The sequence below is a fragment of the Apus apus genome, chromosome 7 (assembly GCF_020740795.1).
Source record: "Apus apus isolate bApuApu2 chromosome 7, bApuApu2.pri.cur, whole genome shotgun sequence".
Taxonomy (NCBI): domain Eukaryota; kingdom Metazoa; phylum Chordata; class Aves; order Apodiformes; family Apodidae; genus Apus; species Apus apus.
The window spans coordinates 1,197,625-1,213,158 of NC_067288.1; the positions used below are offsets into that span (position 1 = coordinate 1,197,625).

The window sequence follows — 15,534 nt, forward strand, 5'->3', positions numbered from 1 at the left end:
AAAGGTTACAACATTTTGTAATTTTTTCTGGAAATTGCCTGAGCAGTAGTTTTAGAGGCCGCCCCCAGTGCAACAGCACCCAGCAGTGGAGTTTTTCTGTTGCACATGACATTCTCCTACCTCTTCAAGACACTGATACCATTCAGAAACGTGTGCCAGGATTTCACTATAACTTCATATATTCCTATTGCTAAACTTCCTTTGGTCAATGTTACCAAGGTCAGTTCAAAACAACAGGGACAGCAGTTACTACGCAGCACTTTCACAGCAATAATCACCATTAAAAAATGAACTCACATTATGGATAAGTGTTTCACCTATTAGCATTCCAAAGATATCTGTGAAGGTGACAGGCTGGCCTGAGCTTTTCTTGTTCCACAGTGCTTCAATGTAGCGTTTGACTTTCTGAGGAGTGAGCAGCAGAAGTGGGTTGTGACTCACAGAGTTCATCAACTCTTCATTAATCTCTTTGGGTCCTTTTTCTGGAAAATCTGGGTGTGAATACAAAGTTGACATGTACCTGCAATGGAAAATAGGCTCTGTAAGAATCAATGCCTGGCTCCATGTCAGCTGCCTGAAAAGTACAATAAGCTCATTAATAATTTGAGACAATTACTGATTAAATCCATTTACTCACTGTTTCTAAAGTAAATTGTCATTTCTCTTTTCTCAAGGCATAGGAAACTAAACAGCTTGTTCTAGATGTAAGAACAGTCAGACACTCAACATATCCTTGCCTAGTGTGTGTGATGTAAAAGATGAGTGTTCCTCATCTGTTTTGTAAGGGATCATGGACAGAATTATCATAACAGCTTCTGGAGTTGTCACAGCACAGCTAAATTTGGCAGGCTGGAGGTTCTCTAAGTCCACAGGTGCAGGTCCTTCACTCTAAGGTGCACCTCTCTCTGTCACTCTCCAGCTGAGTACTACTATTCCACAATTCCCAACACGTATCAGGATGTGGCAAGGTTTCCAGGACATAAATGTTTTCATAATATGATGGAGCACAATAACTACAACCTGGGCAGAGATTTAATTAATTTAATTGACCCTGAGAATTCAGAAGAGGCCTATGGGGCAGGTCTTAATGTAGTCCTGGAGTAACTCTGGAAACGGAAGTTTTGTTTACTCAAAACAAAGCTTGGAGACACACGCAGACAACTGTGGTTTGCTCTCTGTTGGCTTAAGCAACACTCCGGGTGGAGACTGGAGATCGGCCGCCCTCATCTCCAGGGGCTGGTTTCCCTGAGGGACACCACGGTCTGGTCAAGGTGTACGTACCACACTGCAGGCACAGCTCTGCACCCAGGGAGGGACATGCTGGGGACACCTGGCCCTGAGCTCACTGCCCAGCAGCCTGATGGACCCTGTCCTGGGCGTGAGGTAGGAACTGATCCCCGAGTCCTTGTGCAGCCTCGAAAGCTTCAGCACACGTGTCAGCTGGTGGGTGGGACAAAGCCAGCAGCCAGCTTCCATGGGAGCAGGGAAGGAAAGTGCAGCAGGAAGAATTCAGGACAAGGTTGAAGAGATGACAGAAGCAGGCAGGGAGGTAAGTGCATTGCTCCAAGGTTAGACATGCAGCTGAGGGAACAAGCAAAAACCTGCCTCTCCCTCCAGGCAAAGAATTCGCCACCCTTCGGGAAGAAGAAAAGAAAAGAAAAGTTATTCGCAAGTAACAGACTGCATGGAAAAAGAGAAAAGAAAGGGAGTGCCAAAGTGCCCATTTAATTATTCATCAAGCAAGGAAAGTCTGAACAGGTGACATCACCAAGACAGCAAAAGCAAATTTGTTCAAAGACAACTGTTTCCAACACATGTTCCTGACGGACTCAGTTCAGATAATCTTGCTATTCTCACACAGATTTCACAAGTGATTTCAAGAGATTGAAAGAACCACAGAAGGAATACCATTATCTATTTCTAAGACTTCAAAATTTTGGGGTTAGAAAATTTCTTAGAACACAACCAAAATTCATGTGCTTCCTTAGAGTTAAACCAGGGGATAAAAGTCATCCCAGGCAGATTCTTCGCTCATTTACATTTAGCTGTTCCAACAAAAGTATTTTTCCCTTAGCTCTCAAAGAAATAAGAAATCATATAATCACATAATTCTCATGACAGGAAGGAAACTCGAGCTCTCTTTTCCAATCTCCTGCTCAAGGCAGAGCCAACTCAGAAGTCAGCTCAGGTTGCTCAGGGCTCTTTGTTCAGTCAAGTTCTACTTTCACATGAAGCATCCACTGAGTCAGCCAGAGGATGACACCTTACCCAGCCCAGCCAAGTAAGGATGCAGCCATGCATTCCACTGCTTGACCACTCTCACTGCACAGTAATTTTCCTAGTCACTAACCCAAATTTCTCTTGCTGTAACTTATGGCCACCACCCCTTGTGCTCTCTCTGTGCATCTCCAAAGAGTCTCTCTTCTTAGGTAACAGTGAGATCTCTCTCCACCACTACCTCTGGGTGCTCCACGAGGCCAAGCAAACCCAGCTGCCTCATTGTCTCACATGCCCCAGTCCCCAGATTTTCTCAGTGGTACCTGAAGGAATTAAACCAATCTGTCAGCATCTTTCTTATACTGGGTGGTCCTAAACCAGACTCAGATGCAGCTCCAGTATTCGAACTGGTACATTACAAAAACCTGTTTATGACAAAAATCAAACGTTGTGACATTTGGGATAAAAGTTCTGAATTTTCCCAAGACAGAAGATCCTCTCCTGCAACCTGATCCACTGGAATTAAAACCAAGGTTTAAAGATAGACCAAAACAAGTCTGCAATTTTTCACTTCATGAAAAAAAAAAAAAATCCAGTGTTGAGGAGTCCAAACAGTTAAGAAATTCATATTAGATTTGTCAGATGCCTCAGGCTGATGAAAATGACACAGCTTTCAAATATGTTACATCACTTCACTTAAGAAACGTCAAAACAAATAGTTTCACCATCTGTAATAAGTGTAATTTGGGAGAATTTTTATAAAAGCCAAGAAGACAAAAGGCAGGAGGGTTCACAGCACCAGGCAGGGAGAAGAGAAACTCTCTCATTCAGAGGAGTGCTGGAGGCAGCCAGAGTTCTGGAGTTCAAAGCATCCTGCTGCCTCCAGTTCCTGAGCTCAGGACACCAGAGTGCCTTGCATACAGTGATGTCAGGTTGCTTTCTCCTGGTGATGCTGCTCCTGCTAATGGGCTGAGGAATTCACTGAGTCAGGCAGGAGGACATCACAACTACCTGATTAGGGCACACTGATTAGAGACTTCTGGGAAATCTTTCCTCCCATCTGACTAACAAACTATTTTAAAGCCCCAGGAAGTTTCCAAGTGAAACACAGTGGCAATCCAGAGACCTCTGCCCTGCAGTGTAGCAGGTATTCTTTCCTACAAGCTGAAATGCAGCTGCTCAATTCTCCTTATGCTGAGAAAGGACCAGTGAACAGGTCCTGGACATCCCCAGTAAATCCACTAAAAGTCTAGAATAGAGCAGAAGATCCTGCAGTGAATTTTTGAGACTCTCTGAAATGTGCCCCCAGAAGTATGCAATCCATTTTGGGTTGAATGAATCAAATTGCCAGGAATTGGGTTGTTTGTTTTACTGGGGTTTTTTCCCCATTTCATCAGGAAAATAAAACAGCACAAAAAATGTTTTGAATTTATACCAACAGTTTGAATTCTTCATTTTTTGGTTATCAAGATGAAAGAAGCAGTTACACAGAACACACAGAATTGGCTGTTGATACAGACACAGGGGTGTGTATGTGTAGCACCTCTTCCCATCCATTCCTGCTATCAAGGCTCCTGGGAAGACCACCTGGAGACCGAGGTGTCCTCACCCTTTGAGGCCCTCTGAGAAGCCCCCCAGCAGACTTGCTACACTTGCTGGGCTGCAAGAGCGCTCTCTCCCTGTGTCCCCTCAGTGCTGGCAGAGTATGTGTAAAATCTGCTGTGAATTATTACCTTAGAAAGAAGTCAACCCATAAAAATTCAGTCTTGAACTTCCTGAAGGAAAACTGAAGGAAAAGGAGAGACAAAAGCCTTACCACGTGGATCCTGAGAGACCAGCAATGTAAGTCGCACAGTCTAGAATTCCAGATTCATAAAGTGCTTTCATGACTCCAGCAAACCCCACCATGGCACGAAATCCACCTCCTGACCCCAGGATTGCTATCACTGGCACCTGCAAAGATGACAAGGGCAGCAGATCACTACAGCCACTCTGATAAAGGCTTGAAATGAGTGAATAAATGTTATTCATCAATCCCTGGCCAAATGTACCAGCCTTGCGCAATGAACAGGTCACCATCCAGAGATCCCCACAGCAGAGAAGCCAGTTGTGCTTTTCCAAACCTGTGCACAACAGTTCTAACAACCCCAAAAAAGGTGTTCTGCAGCCTCCAAGGGGTACGTGTGTAAGGGAACAGCAAAACACTTCAATAAAGCACTTTGAGATTGGGCTTTTGAACACTGCAGGTGGAATGGAGCAGTGCTGTAATCCCACCTGTGAAGTCACCTCTCACCCTTGGGTTCTCTGGGCTGTCATTTACTTTACAGGAACCTGGGATTTATTTTATTTTAATGCTACAGTACTTTTGGATTGCTGGAGGAGAGCACTGCTGATGACAAGCAAGGGGAGCCAGGAACCAGCCAGCAGCAGGAGAGGTTCAGCCAAGGTGGAAAACTCAGAGAGAAGAGCAGCAGACTTTCTTCCAGCTACCTCTTTATCTTCTACCTGGAGAGCAGTAGCAACCAGGAGGCGCAAGCAAAGCTACCAAAGCACCTGCCATGCCTGGTATGTATTTATCAGTATATATCAGTATAGAACATATAAATGTGCTTATCTCCCATGCAGGCAAGAAGGAAGGTGTGACTGAGGCAACATCCTGAGCTGATGAGAGGTACTTTGCCCCCTCTTGGAGCAAGACTGAGGGGTAAAGGCATCCAAGCTCGTGGACTTGACCTTTCCAGTCTGGAAGAGGAATGGCTCAAGCAGATGCTGCCAGGCTCAGGTGGTATCACTGGGGAGAGTCTTGGTTTCCTGACCATGAGTCTTTGCTCTCTGATGAAGATGGTCCATGGGAAAAGAAATAATTCACCTGACCAGAGTGAGGAATGCCTTCATGAACAGACTTGCTAATGGAATGATGGGGGCCTACGTGAACAAAGGATGCAAATGTTGCAAATGCAGGAGTAATGCATGGGGAAAACCTCACAGGGAGACCTGCACGTTCCTGCTCAAGAGGGAAGAGTGTTCAGAGGCTCACCCCAAATGGCTCTGTACTGACGTCCCACCATTAGGATCCTCCTTAGCCCCCTGGCTACTGACATGATGTGCAGAATTTCTGGCTCAGTCCACTCACACAGATCTGAGGCACTGCTTCAGGGCTTACAGTACAACCAGTAAGTCCACAGGCTGGGTGAAGGAGCCACACCAGGTCTCAGCATTAATGAGCTGTCGCTCCCATGAGGCACTGTTACTTAGAATTCCAATTGCCTGGCATTTGAAGAATTATTTGCAGAAGTCACCACTTGTAGCAAGATTTCTAAATCAAAATATACTCGGAATCTCTTTAGAATTTCTGTCCTTATCCACATTCCAAAACAGAGAGGATATTAACTTTAGTTATTAAATAAACTCTTTAGTTACAAAACCACAAATTTTTAAAGCAGTCCAAACAGCAGCTTTAATCCAAGTATCTCTGTGCCAAAGCCAAAAGAAGTAGAAGTTACTAAGCAGAAACAGGAGACAATATTTTGGCTAAGAGTTTAAAAACACATTTCATAATAAAAACATCTACATAGCATGAAGACAGGCTCAAATTCACCACTACCCTGTGAAAACTACAGGAGAGGAGACAGCCACGTGAGTAAAAGCAGAGCCAGCTACTAGTGACACCACACTGAAAACTGATCTACAGGGGCTTTATTTTCTACTTGTGTCCTTTCTTCCCAGCCTTCTCAGCCCTGACTTCAAAGCTGTTCCCTCCCATTGCATGGGTTCTCCAGGGGCCTAGAAAGAAGACTAAATAAACTAGAGATAGGAGAAAAACTGTGAGCAAAACCTTGATCCTGGATACAGAGAGCAGATGTGGGGCTGCTGAGGGAGCTGGTTAGTGAGGTCCCCAGGGAACCTGATATTGAAAATATGGAGGTCCGTAAACACTGGTCACTTGTCAAGAGCCATCTCTGAAAACCTCAAGGGCAGGCAATTCCCACGAGTGGGAAGTCCAGCAAACAGGGCAGAAGGCTGGCTTGGCTGAGTGGGGATTTTCTAGAACTGAGGTGGAAAAGGAAAGCATGTGGATGTTGGAAGCAAGTACAGGAGACATGGGAAGACTACAGAGATGCTGGTCACCACTGTAGGGAGAAAATTAATGCAGGAAAGCTCTGTGGAGCTCAAGCTGGGCACCACTGTGAAGGACAACAAAAAGGGGTTTTTGAAATATGTTAACAGCCAAAGGAGGCCCAGAGATAATGCTGCTCCACTGTGATGAGCTGGTCACCTCACAAATAGGGACGTAGATAAAGCAGAAATACTAAATGCCACCTTCACCTGTCTTTAATCCGGTGATGGGCCCTGAGACAGGGGAAATTCAAATGGAAGATAATCAAGTGTTGCAGCAGAAGGCCCCACCTGGCTCCCAGTTTCCGAAACCCAGAATAATTTTCCACTGCTCGGTGCTTGTTACTAAGCCTAAAAAGAATTGGAGCTGTGCAGAAAGCCCCTATCTGATCAAAGTGGTAATCAACCAAAAATACCACTGACAGGCAATTGAAGGTGCCAAAGGATGGGATTAGCTAGAAGGGAAGAATTGTGTGACTCCAGAGTTGAGTTTCTTCCTGCAGCCCCCAAGCTGTGAAACTCCCCTGTGGCCTGAGAGCGCAGAGTCACACGGACATGACCAAGCACAATGACCATGTCTGGTGAGACACTTCTTGAGGCTTCCACTCCAAAAACCTGCTTGTTCTTGATGCAGTAAGGGTTGGTTTTTTTTCATTATCTTCCTAAGTGTCAAGCTTTAGTAATAAAACCCACAGGTATTTACTGGCATCAGCATTCCTCATGCCCTTCCAGAGATAGCTATCTCCCAACAAATGACAACACAAAGGTAAAGACTTTGGATGTGCCTGTTTTGTTAAGCCAACACCCCAATAACGGAGCAATTGCTTTGAACAGAGGAGCCATGTTACTAATCACTAATTTAATAATGTCTGTGAGGCTTTGAAAGCTCTTTACAAACACCACCTAATTAACCTACACAGACAAATCCCGACAGGATGAAGAGGGTGGTTTGCAGGTGCAAGCCTGGAAGAAGCACATGAGAACACCTCCAAAGCGCTGTTCATCAGTGCAATGGCACGAGCACAAGGGAAAATGTGAGTTTTCTGCAGGATGCAGAGAGGATGAACCAAGAATGTCAAGAAGAGTCACTAACATCCTGACTGCAGACGCTTCCTGTGGATACTGAATCCATGGGCAAATCATGGATTCCTCCAGCAGGTGAGGGTGGGTGTACACTGAGAGGTGGGTGGATGTAAAATATCTCATTTCCACTTGATACCAAAGCAAAGTGTGAAGAGATGCAATCACTACTTCATTTCCAGAAACTGAACTCAACTAAAGGGCTCCAGAGCAGAGGGCAGCAGCTTCAGTGAGCTTCCCACAGCAAAGAAGTGATGAAAAAAAACCTGAAGAGAAGCATCTACTGCACGTTCGCTTTCGCTTATTTCAGCCAACTGAATTCAAATCGACTTGTGGGCATAAGTCAGGTCAGGAGTCCTGCCCTGCTTTGCAGAGGAAGGTACTGCACATTTCCAAGCTGGCAGGTTTGCTAAAGTAGCTCTGTAACTGGAATTCAGTTTCCAACACCTTTAAGGCAAGAAATGGTAAAATTTGAAATTGCATCCACCCATCTTACAAGCTGCCCTCTAGGACAGGGCAGAGGCAGGGGGGGCAGTAGCTGATCGAGAAAGAACAGAGAGAAGACAGGAACCCCCACGGTGTGCACCTTCTCCATCTGCACAGGCTAGGGCTGAGGGCCTCCACCCTTGGGACACTCTGAACCCCAACTCCTTTGCACATCATCAGTAAAACTGGGGCAGAGGTACTCAACCCCTCCAAGCAGATCAGGAAATCTAAAGGGTGATTCACAAGGAAGCGATGCGATGAGTCAACGGCAGAAACGTGAACTGAATTCCCAACTCCTGGAGACAAAAGCCCACTGCTGTAGGCCCTGGCCACACTGCCCCACTCAACTCTACATGGTTGTGCCCACTTCTGAACCACCAAAAGGCCACACCAAGCATGGTTTGCTTTATGCTGTGGTTGGTCTATGGTTGGTCACAATGCTGAGGGACCTAAGCGAGGTTTAAGCAAGCCACCTGAGATATCAGCCAAGCAGACTCCACTAGAAAGCATTTAACACTGCAGATGAAGTGTTGTGCTAACATATCTGTGCTGTTTCTAGGATCCATGGGGCACTGCACTGTGTGGACAAGCTCAGCACCACACAGTTCCACTTGGGTCAACTCAACAAGTGCTGATGGCTAAAATCACCAGACAGGGCAGGAAAATGAAAAGGATTTGGGAAATGAGGTATGTTTTAAGAAAAGAGAGCTCTGAAAATGGCATCTCCTATTTTCCAGTAATCTGGCAAAAACCCCACAATAACAAAACAACTAAATCATTAAATCTCGTTTTGGGAATGAGCAGTGCAGACATTTTTGTCCAAAAGCCCTGGAAACACAGTGCCCAAAATCTGGACAAGAATACCTGTGGTGGAAAGAACTGCCACAGGGTGCGCAGATGATTATTAAAAAATTGTTCTGCAAATCCAGTCTTGGAGAACTGTATGCCTTCTTTACTTGATTATGGCATTTTTAGAGAACTGGTAAAAGCCAAAGAACTTTGTAACAATAGAGTAAGCAATAACACAGGTACGAGCAATCTCATCATCTGTGTTCTCAGAAGGTGCCTCAAGATAAAAAGCTATGGAAGTGCTCACTTCACCATCCAGGGATGTATAATTACTGCACAGGTATTAAAGTCTCACAGCACCCCTGCAAGGCAGACGTGTTGCTGTGCACACATGAAGAAACTGAGGTGAACTTTGGGGAAGTGAGTGATTTCAGATTAAACAATGAATCATGAGTAGCTAAGAATACTCATTATGTCTCCCAACTTCTGATGTAAAGTTACAACTATAAACATCCTATAAATCCTCCTACTATCTCCCATCTGTAGCAATAAAAGTAAAAACGACAGGCTGGAAGGACAAAACTGTATTTTAATTTGAACAAAAAGGGGTTTTTTCACTGCTAGAAGCAGCTAAAAATTCTGAAAAGTCAGCTGAACAATACACACTTTGTAAATGAAAAAACAGGAGGATCACGTTAGCTCAGTCCTGCCCAGGGTGGATAAGCCAACAATGAGAGATAAATGTCTGGTGTTGGAAGATGCAACTTATAAACTTTGAGTACTGGACACAGTGAGGAATACCAAGGGCAGATGATGACAAAAAGGTATGAAATCTTACCTAGTGTGTACAACGACTCACAGACACAAACCCCTGCATAGAACTGATGCTTCAGGCACTGAGTTTTGCCCCAGTACCAACTGGACCTTGGCAGAATATCTGCAGCCTGAGACAGGTATTATTCTGCTGTAAAGATCAGGCCAATGTCACATCCACAAGTACCTATACAACCCGCATGTGCTAAGAATCAAAGAACAGAACCAAAAAGTGAAGAAACCTTGAAAATGTTGCTTCACAAGACACACAATTTAAATCTCTACAAATACAACCTGTACGATGCTTGTCAAATTCTTTCATGTTCCTCAGAAAGCTCACACAAGCACATTTTACTGGGCAAGACAGAGTTCAACAGTACACAACACCACCACAATTACCAACTGCTTAGAACTTGATAAAAATGTAAAAGGAACTCTTTAGTGCTGGTTCCAGTTTCTGCAAAAGACTGGCATGTGCTGCTTATCCCGAAAATGCCCAAAAGGAGTCAAACTGGATGAACTCATTGCCTCTCTTCATGGCTTGACACCCCCCCACATACACACAGCCTTCCTGTCACAATCCTGGGAGCGGAATGTGACAGGAAACAAGCAAGGAAGAAAGAGGAGGATGGAAAAGCTACTACAAACCACGTGGATCTGTACCAAGTGGATCACAGAATAATCAAATGGTTTGGGTTGGAAGGGACCTTGAAGATCATCTAGTTCCAACCCCCCTGAATGGGCAGGAACACCTCCCACTAGACCAGACTGCTCCTTAATTAACTTGATGCAGTGTTTTGCAAAATTGCTGGAAAGATCAGCAGATTCTGGCCACCTCCTCACTGTGATGTGACCCAAAGCACCATCAGTCCACCTAGATCTGCTGGCTTGGAGCAGAGAACCAGCCAGTCCATGAAAGCTGCAGTTTTGCACACTAAGAAATACATTTCACAATCCTAATCCTATCAACTGGGCTAAAGGAAAAGAAAAAAAGAAGGAAGGAAAGAAAATAATTTATATGGCTCTACCATTAATTGCTGAGATGATGATCTCAGCCCAGAACCAACACCTTAACAAAGCATGGAACTGAGAACCAAAGAGAAATGAAAAGCATGGATTTATCTTCACTACCCAGTTTTAACCTAGGCTCAAGCCTGCTGAGGATCAAAACACTAAAGAACCAGCAGCTAAAGTCACAGCAGCTCCTTGGAGGTGCCAGAGAAAAGGAAAAGCTGTGACTTCTGCCCATGTACATGGTCTTGCTTCATTTTGGCACAGGATTTTGACTCCTCCATCTAGAAACTCAGAGCACAAGAAAAGTTCTTCTCTGGCCTAAATATTGTACGTGCTTAGAAGAAAGAGAAACGTGCTTGCTTCTGCCATCCGACTTAATGCTGAACCCTCCTACGCCTCATTCATTCCTTTGAGACCAAGGTGGGAGTCCAGGGGTGACCCTACTCTGAGTGTGAACTCTCCCAACTTACATCCCTGGCAGAGGCCAGGTTCTTGCTGTGCTCCTCTCCCAGAAACTCCCTCATGCTGCGCATGATGTTGTCCTTGCGCTGCTGCCGGAACCGCTTCTCCTCATCGCACAGGGCCATGCTGAACCGCAGGTCGGTCGAGGAGCTGTGGGGCCAAACAGGCATCAGAGCACAACTCAGGTACCACCCAGGGAAACAAACAGGAAGGAAAAGCAAACTCCTCATCAACTTACAATTTCTAACTCCTCGTTAATCTGCTTATTCACATACCGTTCTAAATGTACAGCCCAGAAATCTGAACTCCCTGCTTATTTGCCAAACAAAAATCTGCAATGAAAATATTCAGACATTCCTACCAACTCTTCTTGACTCTTCTGAAGTCAGAGGTTCACACTGAGGGAGGGGAGGGTACTGCTGACTCTGCATCCGTTTAGTCTTTCTATCAAAAACTGCATGGATCACAGCACAAACTGTACCAGTTGGCCACAGGAAAAAGCCTTTTTCTCTATTTTTTTCCCCCACCTTGTGTGATCAAAAATGTACACAGGGCTGTGCAAAGACCTCAACACTGTACTTGTATTTAAGTGATTCTCCTCCTCTGCTCTGCTCTCATGAGAGTCCCCCTGCAGAGCTGTGTTCAACTCTGGAGCCCCCAAAGCAGGAAGGATACAGAGCTTTTGAAGTGAGTCCAGAGGAGGCCACAGAGATGCTGCAAGGGCTGGAGCAGCTCTGCTCTGGAGCCAGGCTGAGTTGGGGTTGTTCAGCCTGGAGAAGAGAAGGCTCCTGGGAAACCTTAGAGCACCTTCCAGTGCCTGAAGGGGCTCCAGGAAAGCTGGGGAGGGACTTGGGACAAGGGCAGGGAGGGAGAGGACAAGGGGGAATGGATTAAAACTGGAAGAAGGGAGATTTAGGTTTGACATTAGCAGGAAATTCTTCACTGTGAGGGTGGTGAGACTCTGGCCCAGGTTGCCCAGAGAAGCTGAGGAGGCCCCATGCCTAGAAGTGTTCATGGGCAGGCTGGATGGGGCTTGAAGCAACCTGGTCTGGTGGGAGGTGTCCAGGCCCATGGCAGGGGGTGGAACTAGGTGAGCTTAAAGGTCCCTTCTAAACCAAACCATTCTGGTTTTCTAGGATTCTATAATTCTCCTTCAGGTATCAAGGCAGGATAAACAATATGAGCTGTCACTTCATGTGCACTAGTTACCTCACTGAGCCTGTCATTCCCAGGGTCTGAAGTACAATTCCTCCCAGCAGTGCTGCCTGCAAGCAGCAGTGAGGAGTGTACTGGTGTGTCCTGGTACCCACCCCACCCAAATTCCTGTATTTACAAGGATGGGCTGAAAATGTTTGTGGATGCTTTGCCATGTTAATTACAAGCACTTCTAAGAGTCCCTTATGAGAAGCATACAATGGTGAAATGCATCTATTTAGGCACAGACGATAATTCCTCAGATTTTTAAAAAACCTTTTAAGAAGAAATTATCCCTGGGGAATGTCTAGCAGTTTCCAGAATCAAGGAATTTATTAGAGAAAAAGCCCTTGAAAAGGAAAGCACCTAACTCAGGAAATCACATATGATGGCCTTGTTCCTGGAGACATTTCCTACAACTGATGGTGTTTCAGTCAGTGTTAGAATTGCAATGTGGAAATAACCTGCAGTTTGAAAGCCTCCTGACTTTACAATACTTGACCTGATGTATCTTTAAGAAAATTCTAAGCAGAGTAAAATAAGAACTCCCTTTGCTGCTAATACATATTCCACTTAAAAAATAAGTGTGAGACACTTACCATACTTCAAGAGACAATTCCAAAGTCATTTCTGTAACCTAAACAAGAAATAATTAAACATGGTTACACCACTTATAGAAGGGAATAAACCCACAAACAGGCCTGGAACAGAAACCAACTATTACTTTTAATAACTTTTCTTAAAAAAGGGGGACATTTCTGAAAAACATGGAGGATTTTCTTTTCTATGAACCTTTTTTCTTTTAAAAGCACACAATATGTGATTCCAAAATACACTCCCAGCACTGACTTCAGCAGAAAATGCTGCTAGGTCCTGCCTTTCACTCATGGGATCCCAGTGCCTTGGCTTTCTTCTGCAGACAATCCTTTTTTGACAGTGCTGTTCATCTCTGGCCTGAAGGGATCTGCTTGTCTTCACACCTTCATGACCCTTTGTTTCTCCTGCCAGCCACAGCCTGCCTGCCACTGGCTTCCCAGCTCACTGGATAAACTTCAGACTCAGCTTGTATCTGAAACAAAGCCTTGTAAGGGACCAGCTGCTCTGTGTCCTGTCTTTCCACAGTTAAAGACAACTCAGTTACCCCTCAGCAAGAGTGACTGCTTACGAGTTTCTGAAAGATGTGAACTAATGAATCAGTGTCACTACATAATGACTTCACCTGCAGACCACATTTCCTCTACTTCTTTGACGAGGGACTTGAAGTGGTTCCCTGCAGGCAAAAGGTTACAAAAAGTTGGTCCAAACCCCAGTTGCATTTATTAGGCAAAACGCAAGGGGAGGAGATTGCCAGAAGCCAAAGAGAAGGGACAGGCACTTTCACTTCCCTGAGGTCTTGCACACCAAGGGCCACCAGTGCAGCCCTGAGATGCACAGCAGTGTCCTGCTCCCTCTGCCTCCAGCTGTGAACGGATTGTCCTCCTCATCCATAGGAGGTGATCACTGGGAACAGAGTTGCAATGCCTCAGGGGTTGAACCTCTGCCTGACACACCCAGAAGGTAAGGATATGGAAGCAGTAAGCTCCCTCCAGCCTTCCAGGGCCCAGGTAAAGCCTGGCACTCCACTCCAGCCCTCTGGAATGGGAATTGTACCTGAGGTGGAGCACTAATGGGGATAAGGAATAGGCGAGAAAGAAAAGGGAAAGAAGTAACAACTGGAGAAGATGCAGAAACAGAGCAGAGTCAATTAGGGAAACACTTCAGAGACAGGGTAGCAATTACATTATCCCAGCACTTGATATCCTAATTTAGAAAGCACTTCAGAAACCAGGCAGCGACCCAATGGCTGAAAAAATGTATCTAATTGTTTATGAAATGAAACCTTGAAGAGCAACATTCCAACAGGGAACAGTGTGCCACTTCCTATGCCTCATGCAGACTGCCTCTGGAAGCTCAGGAACACACACTGGGCTCAGCCTGACTTGATGCTCCCTTCCTATCTGCTAATCAACTTCAAGGGTCTATTTGGCTTTTTCCACTGATTTTTTTTTCTCCCCTATGTTCTCTACCAAGTTTTGCTGAGCACTGATGAGAAGTTAAAGTGTCTGTAAGGTGGCAAGGCCTTCCATTATTGGCAAGAGCTTTGTAAATTGTATCTTCAAAACACGTTGATCAACTCTTCCTCCCTACCTCACCTCATGCCTGGCAGAGACAGACATCTCCAGTCAGCCCACGCTCTGGATACCCAAGTTACTAAAGCACTTTGTGAAGCAAACACACAGAAAGTTAAAAAAAAAAAAAAAAAAGGCAGGAACTTAAAAATAAATAAATAAATGGGGGTAAAAATTCCAACTGCCCTAAGGTTATGTCTAATTAAATGCCAGATCTTACATCTGAAACTCTCCAATTTCCAGTAAACAGGCCTTAATCAGTGACTTGCTGTAGCCACACTTGTGAAGTTCTTTCACATGGAAACCAGAAGAGCAGCCACAAATCAAGGCCTCTGATCAGGTAACAAACCACAGCCCAACAACAGACATGCAGAGTGTGTTTTTACATACAGTAAATTCATCTCATATATATACATCTAGAGACAACCAGGGTGATGGATATGACTACAAGCATTGAATTATGTTCAGAATGGCCTGTAAAATGTTGCTCTAATAAGTGATGATATTTTATTACATGCAGAACATGCTCAATTACACTTAGATTAACAACAACTTCCAGGAATCACTGTGCAGGAAGACAATCCCTGTCAAACTGACTCCATCTGGTTTGCAGATGTGGTTAAAGGGACTTTGCTCTTGGTATTTTTAAGGGTGTTTACAGTAATGCATTATTGCATGAAACTAGGGCTGTATTAAACCAGTCCTTTATTGAAAGTGAAACACATCATCACAAAAGAGTGTCGAAACTTACATCATTGAAAGTCAACTGGATCTCCTTCTTCTCACCCAGTTTCAGAGAAGATATAGGAAAGGTGGATGTGCCAAGAGTCTCATCCATAACGTAGTTGGCATCCATCAAAGTAACCTAGAAAAGACACATAGGTGTTCATTTTGATACAACTCTTTAATTCCATATGCCTAAATGTAACAAAGGAACAGGCCTAACCCAGCCCAGCCAGCACCCAGTGCCAACAGACAGGTTGCTCTGAACAGATGAAGCTCACCCATGGTGTAGGTGGCACCTTCCAGCCATCCAGCTGCACCATCACTTACAAAACATTTCTCATCTGAGCACCTTTATCAGTCAACATCACCATCTCTCTAAGCAGACACAACAACTAAAAATCATACATCTACACTACAGAATTACTTCAAATTTCCCACTAGTAAAACCTCTCTGTGGAGCAACTAATGT

The 15,534-nt window shown here is 44.8% G+C and overlaps 1 protein-coding gene across 3 annotated transcripts in view; it reads right to left on the bottom strand.

The window, feature by feature from the left end:
* PLA2G4A (phospholipase A2 group IVA) overlaps positions 1-15,534 on the bottom strand; it is a 76,367-nt gene that overhangs the window by 20,030 nt on the left and 40,803 nt on the right. For all 3 annotated transcript variants that reach the window (XM_051625428.1, XM_051625430.1, XM_051625431.1), the window contains 5 exons: positions 15,091-15,204; positions 12,771-12,808; positions 10,986-11,127; positions 4,034-4,170; positions 298-520 (listed from right to left, as the gene is read on the bottom strand). In XM_051625428.1, the coding sequence (XP_051481388.1) occupies positions 298-520; positions 4,034-4,170; positions 10,986-11,127; positions 12,771-12,808; positions 15,091-15,204 (654 nt within the window). The remainder of the gene's footprint in view (positions 1-297; positions 521-4,033; positions 4,171-10,985; positions 11,128-12,770; positions 12,809-15,090; positions 15,205-15,534) is intronic.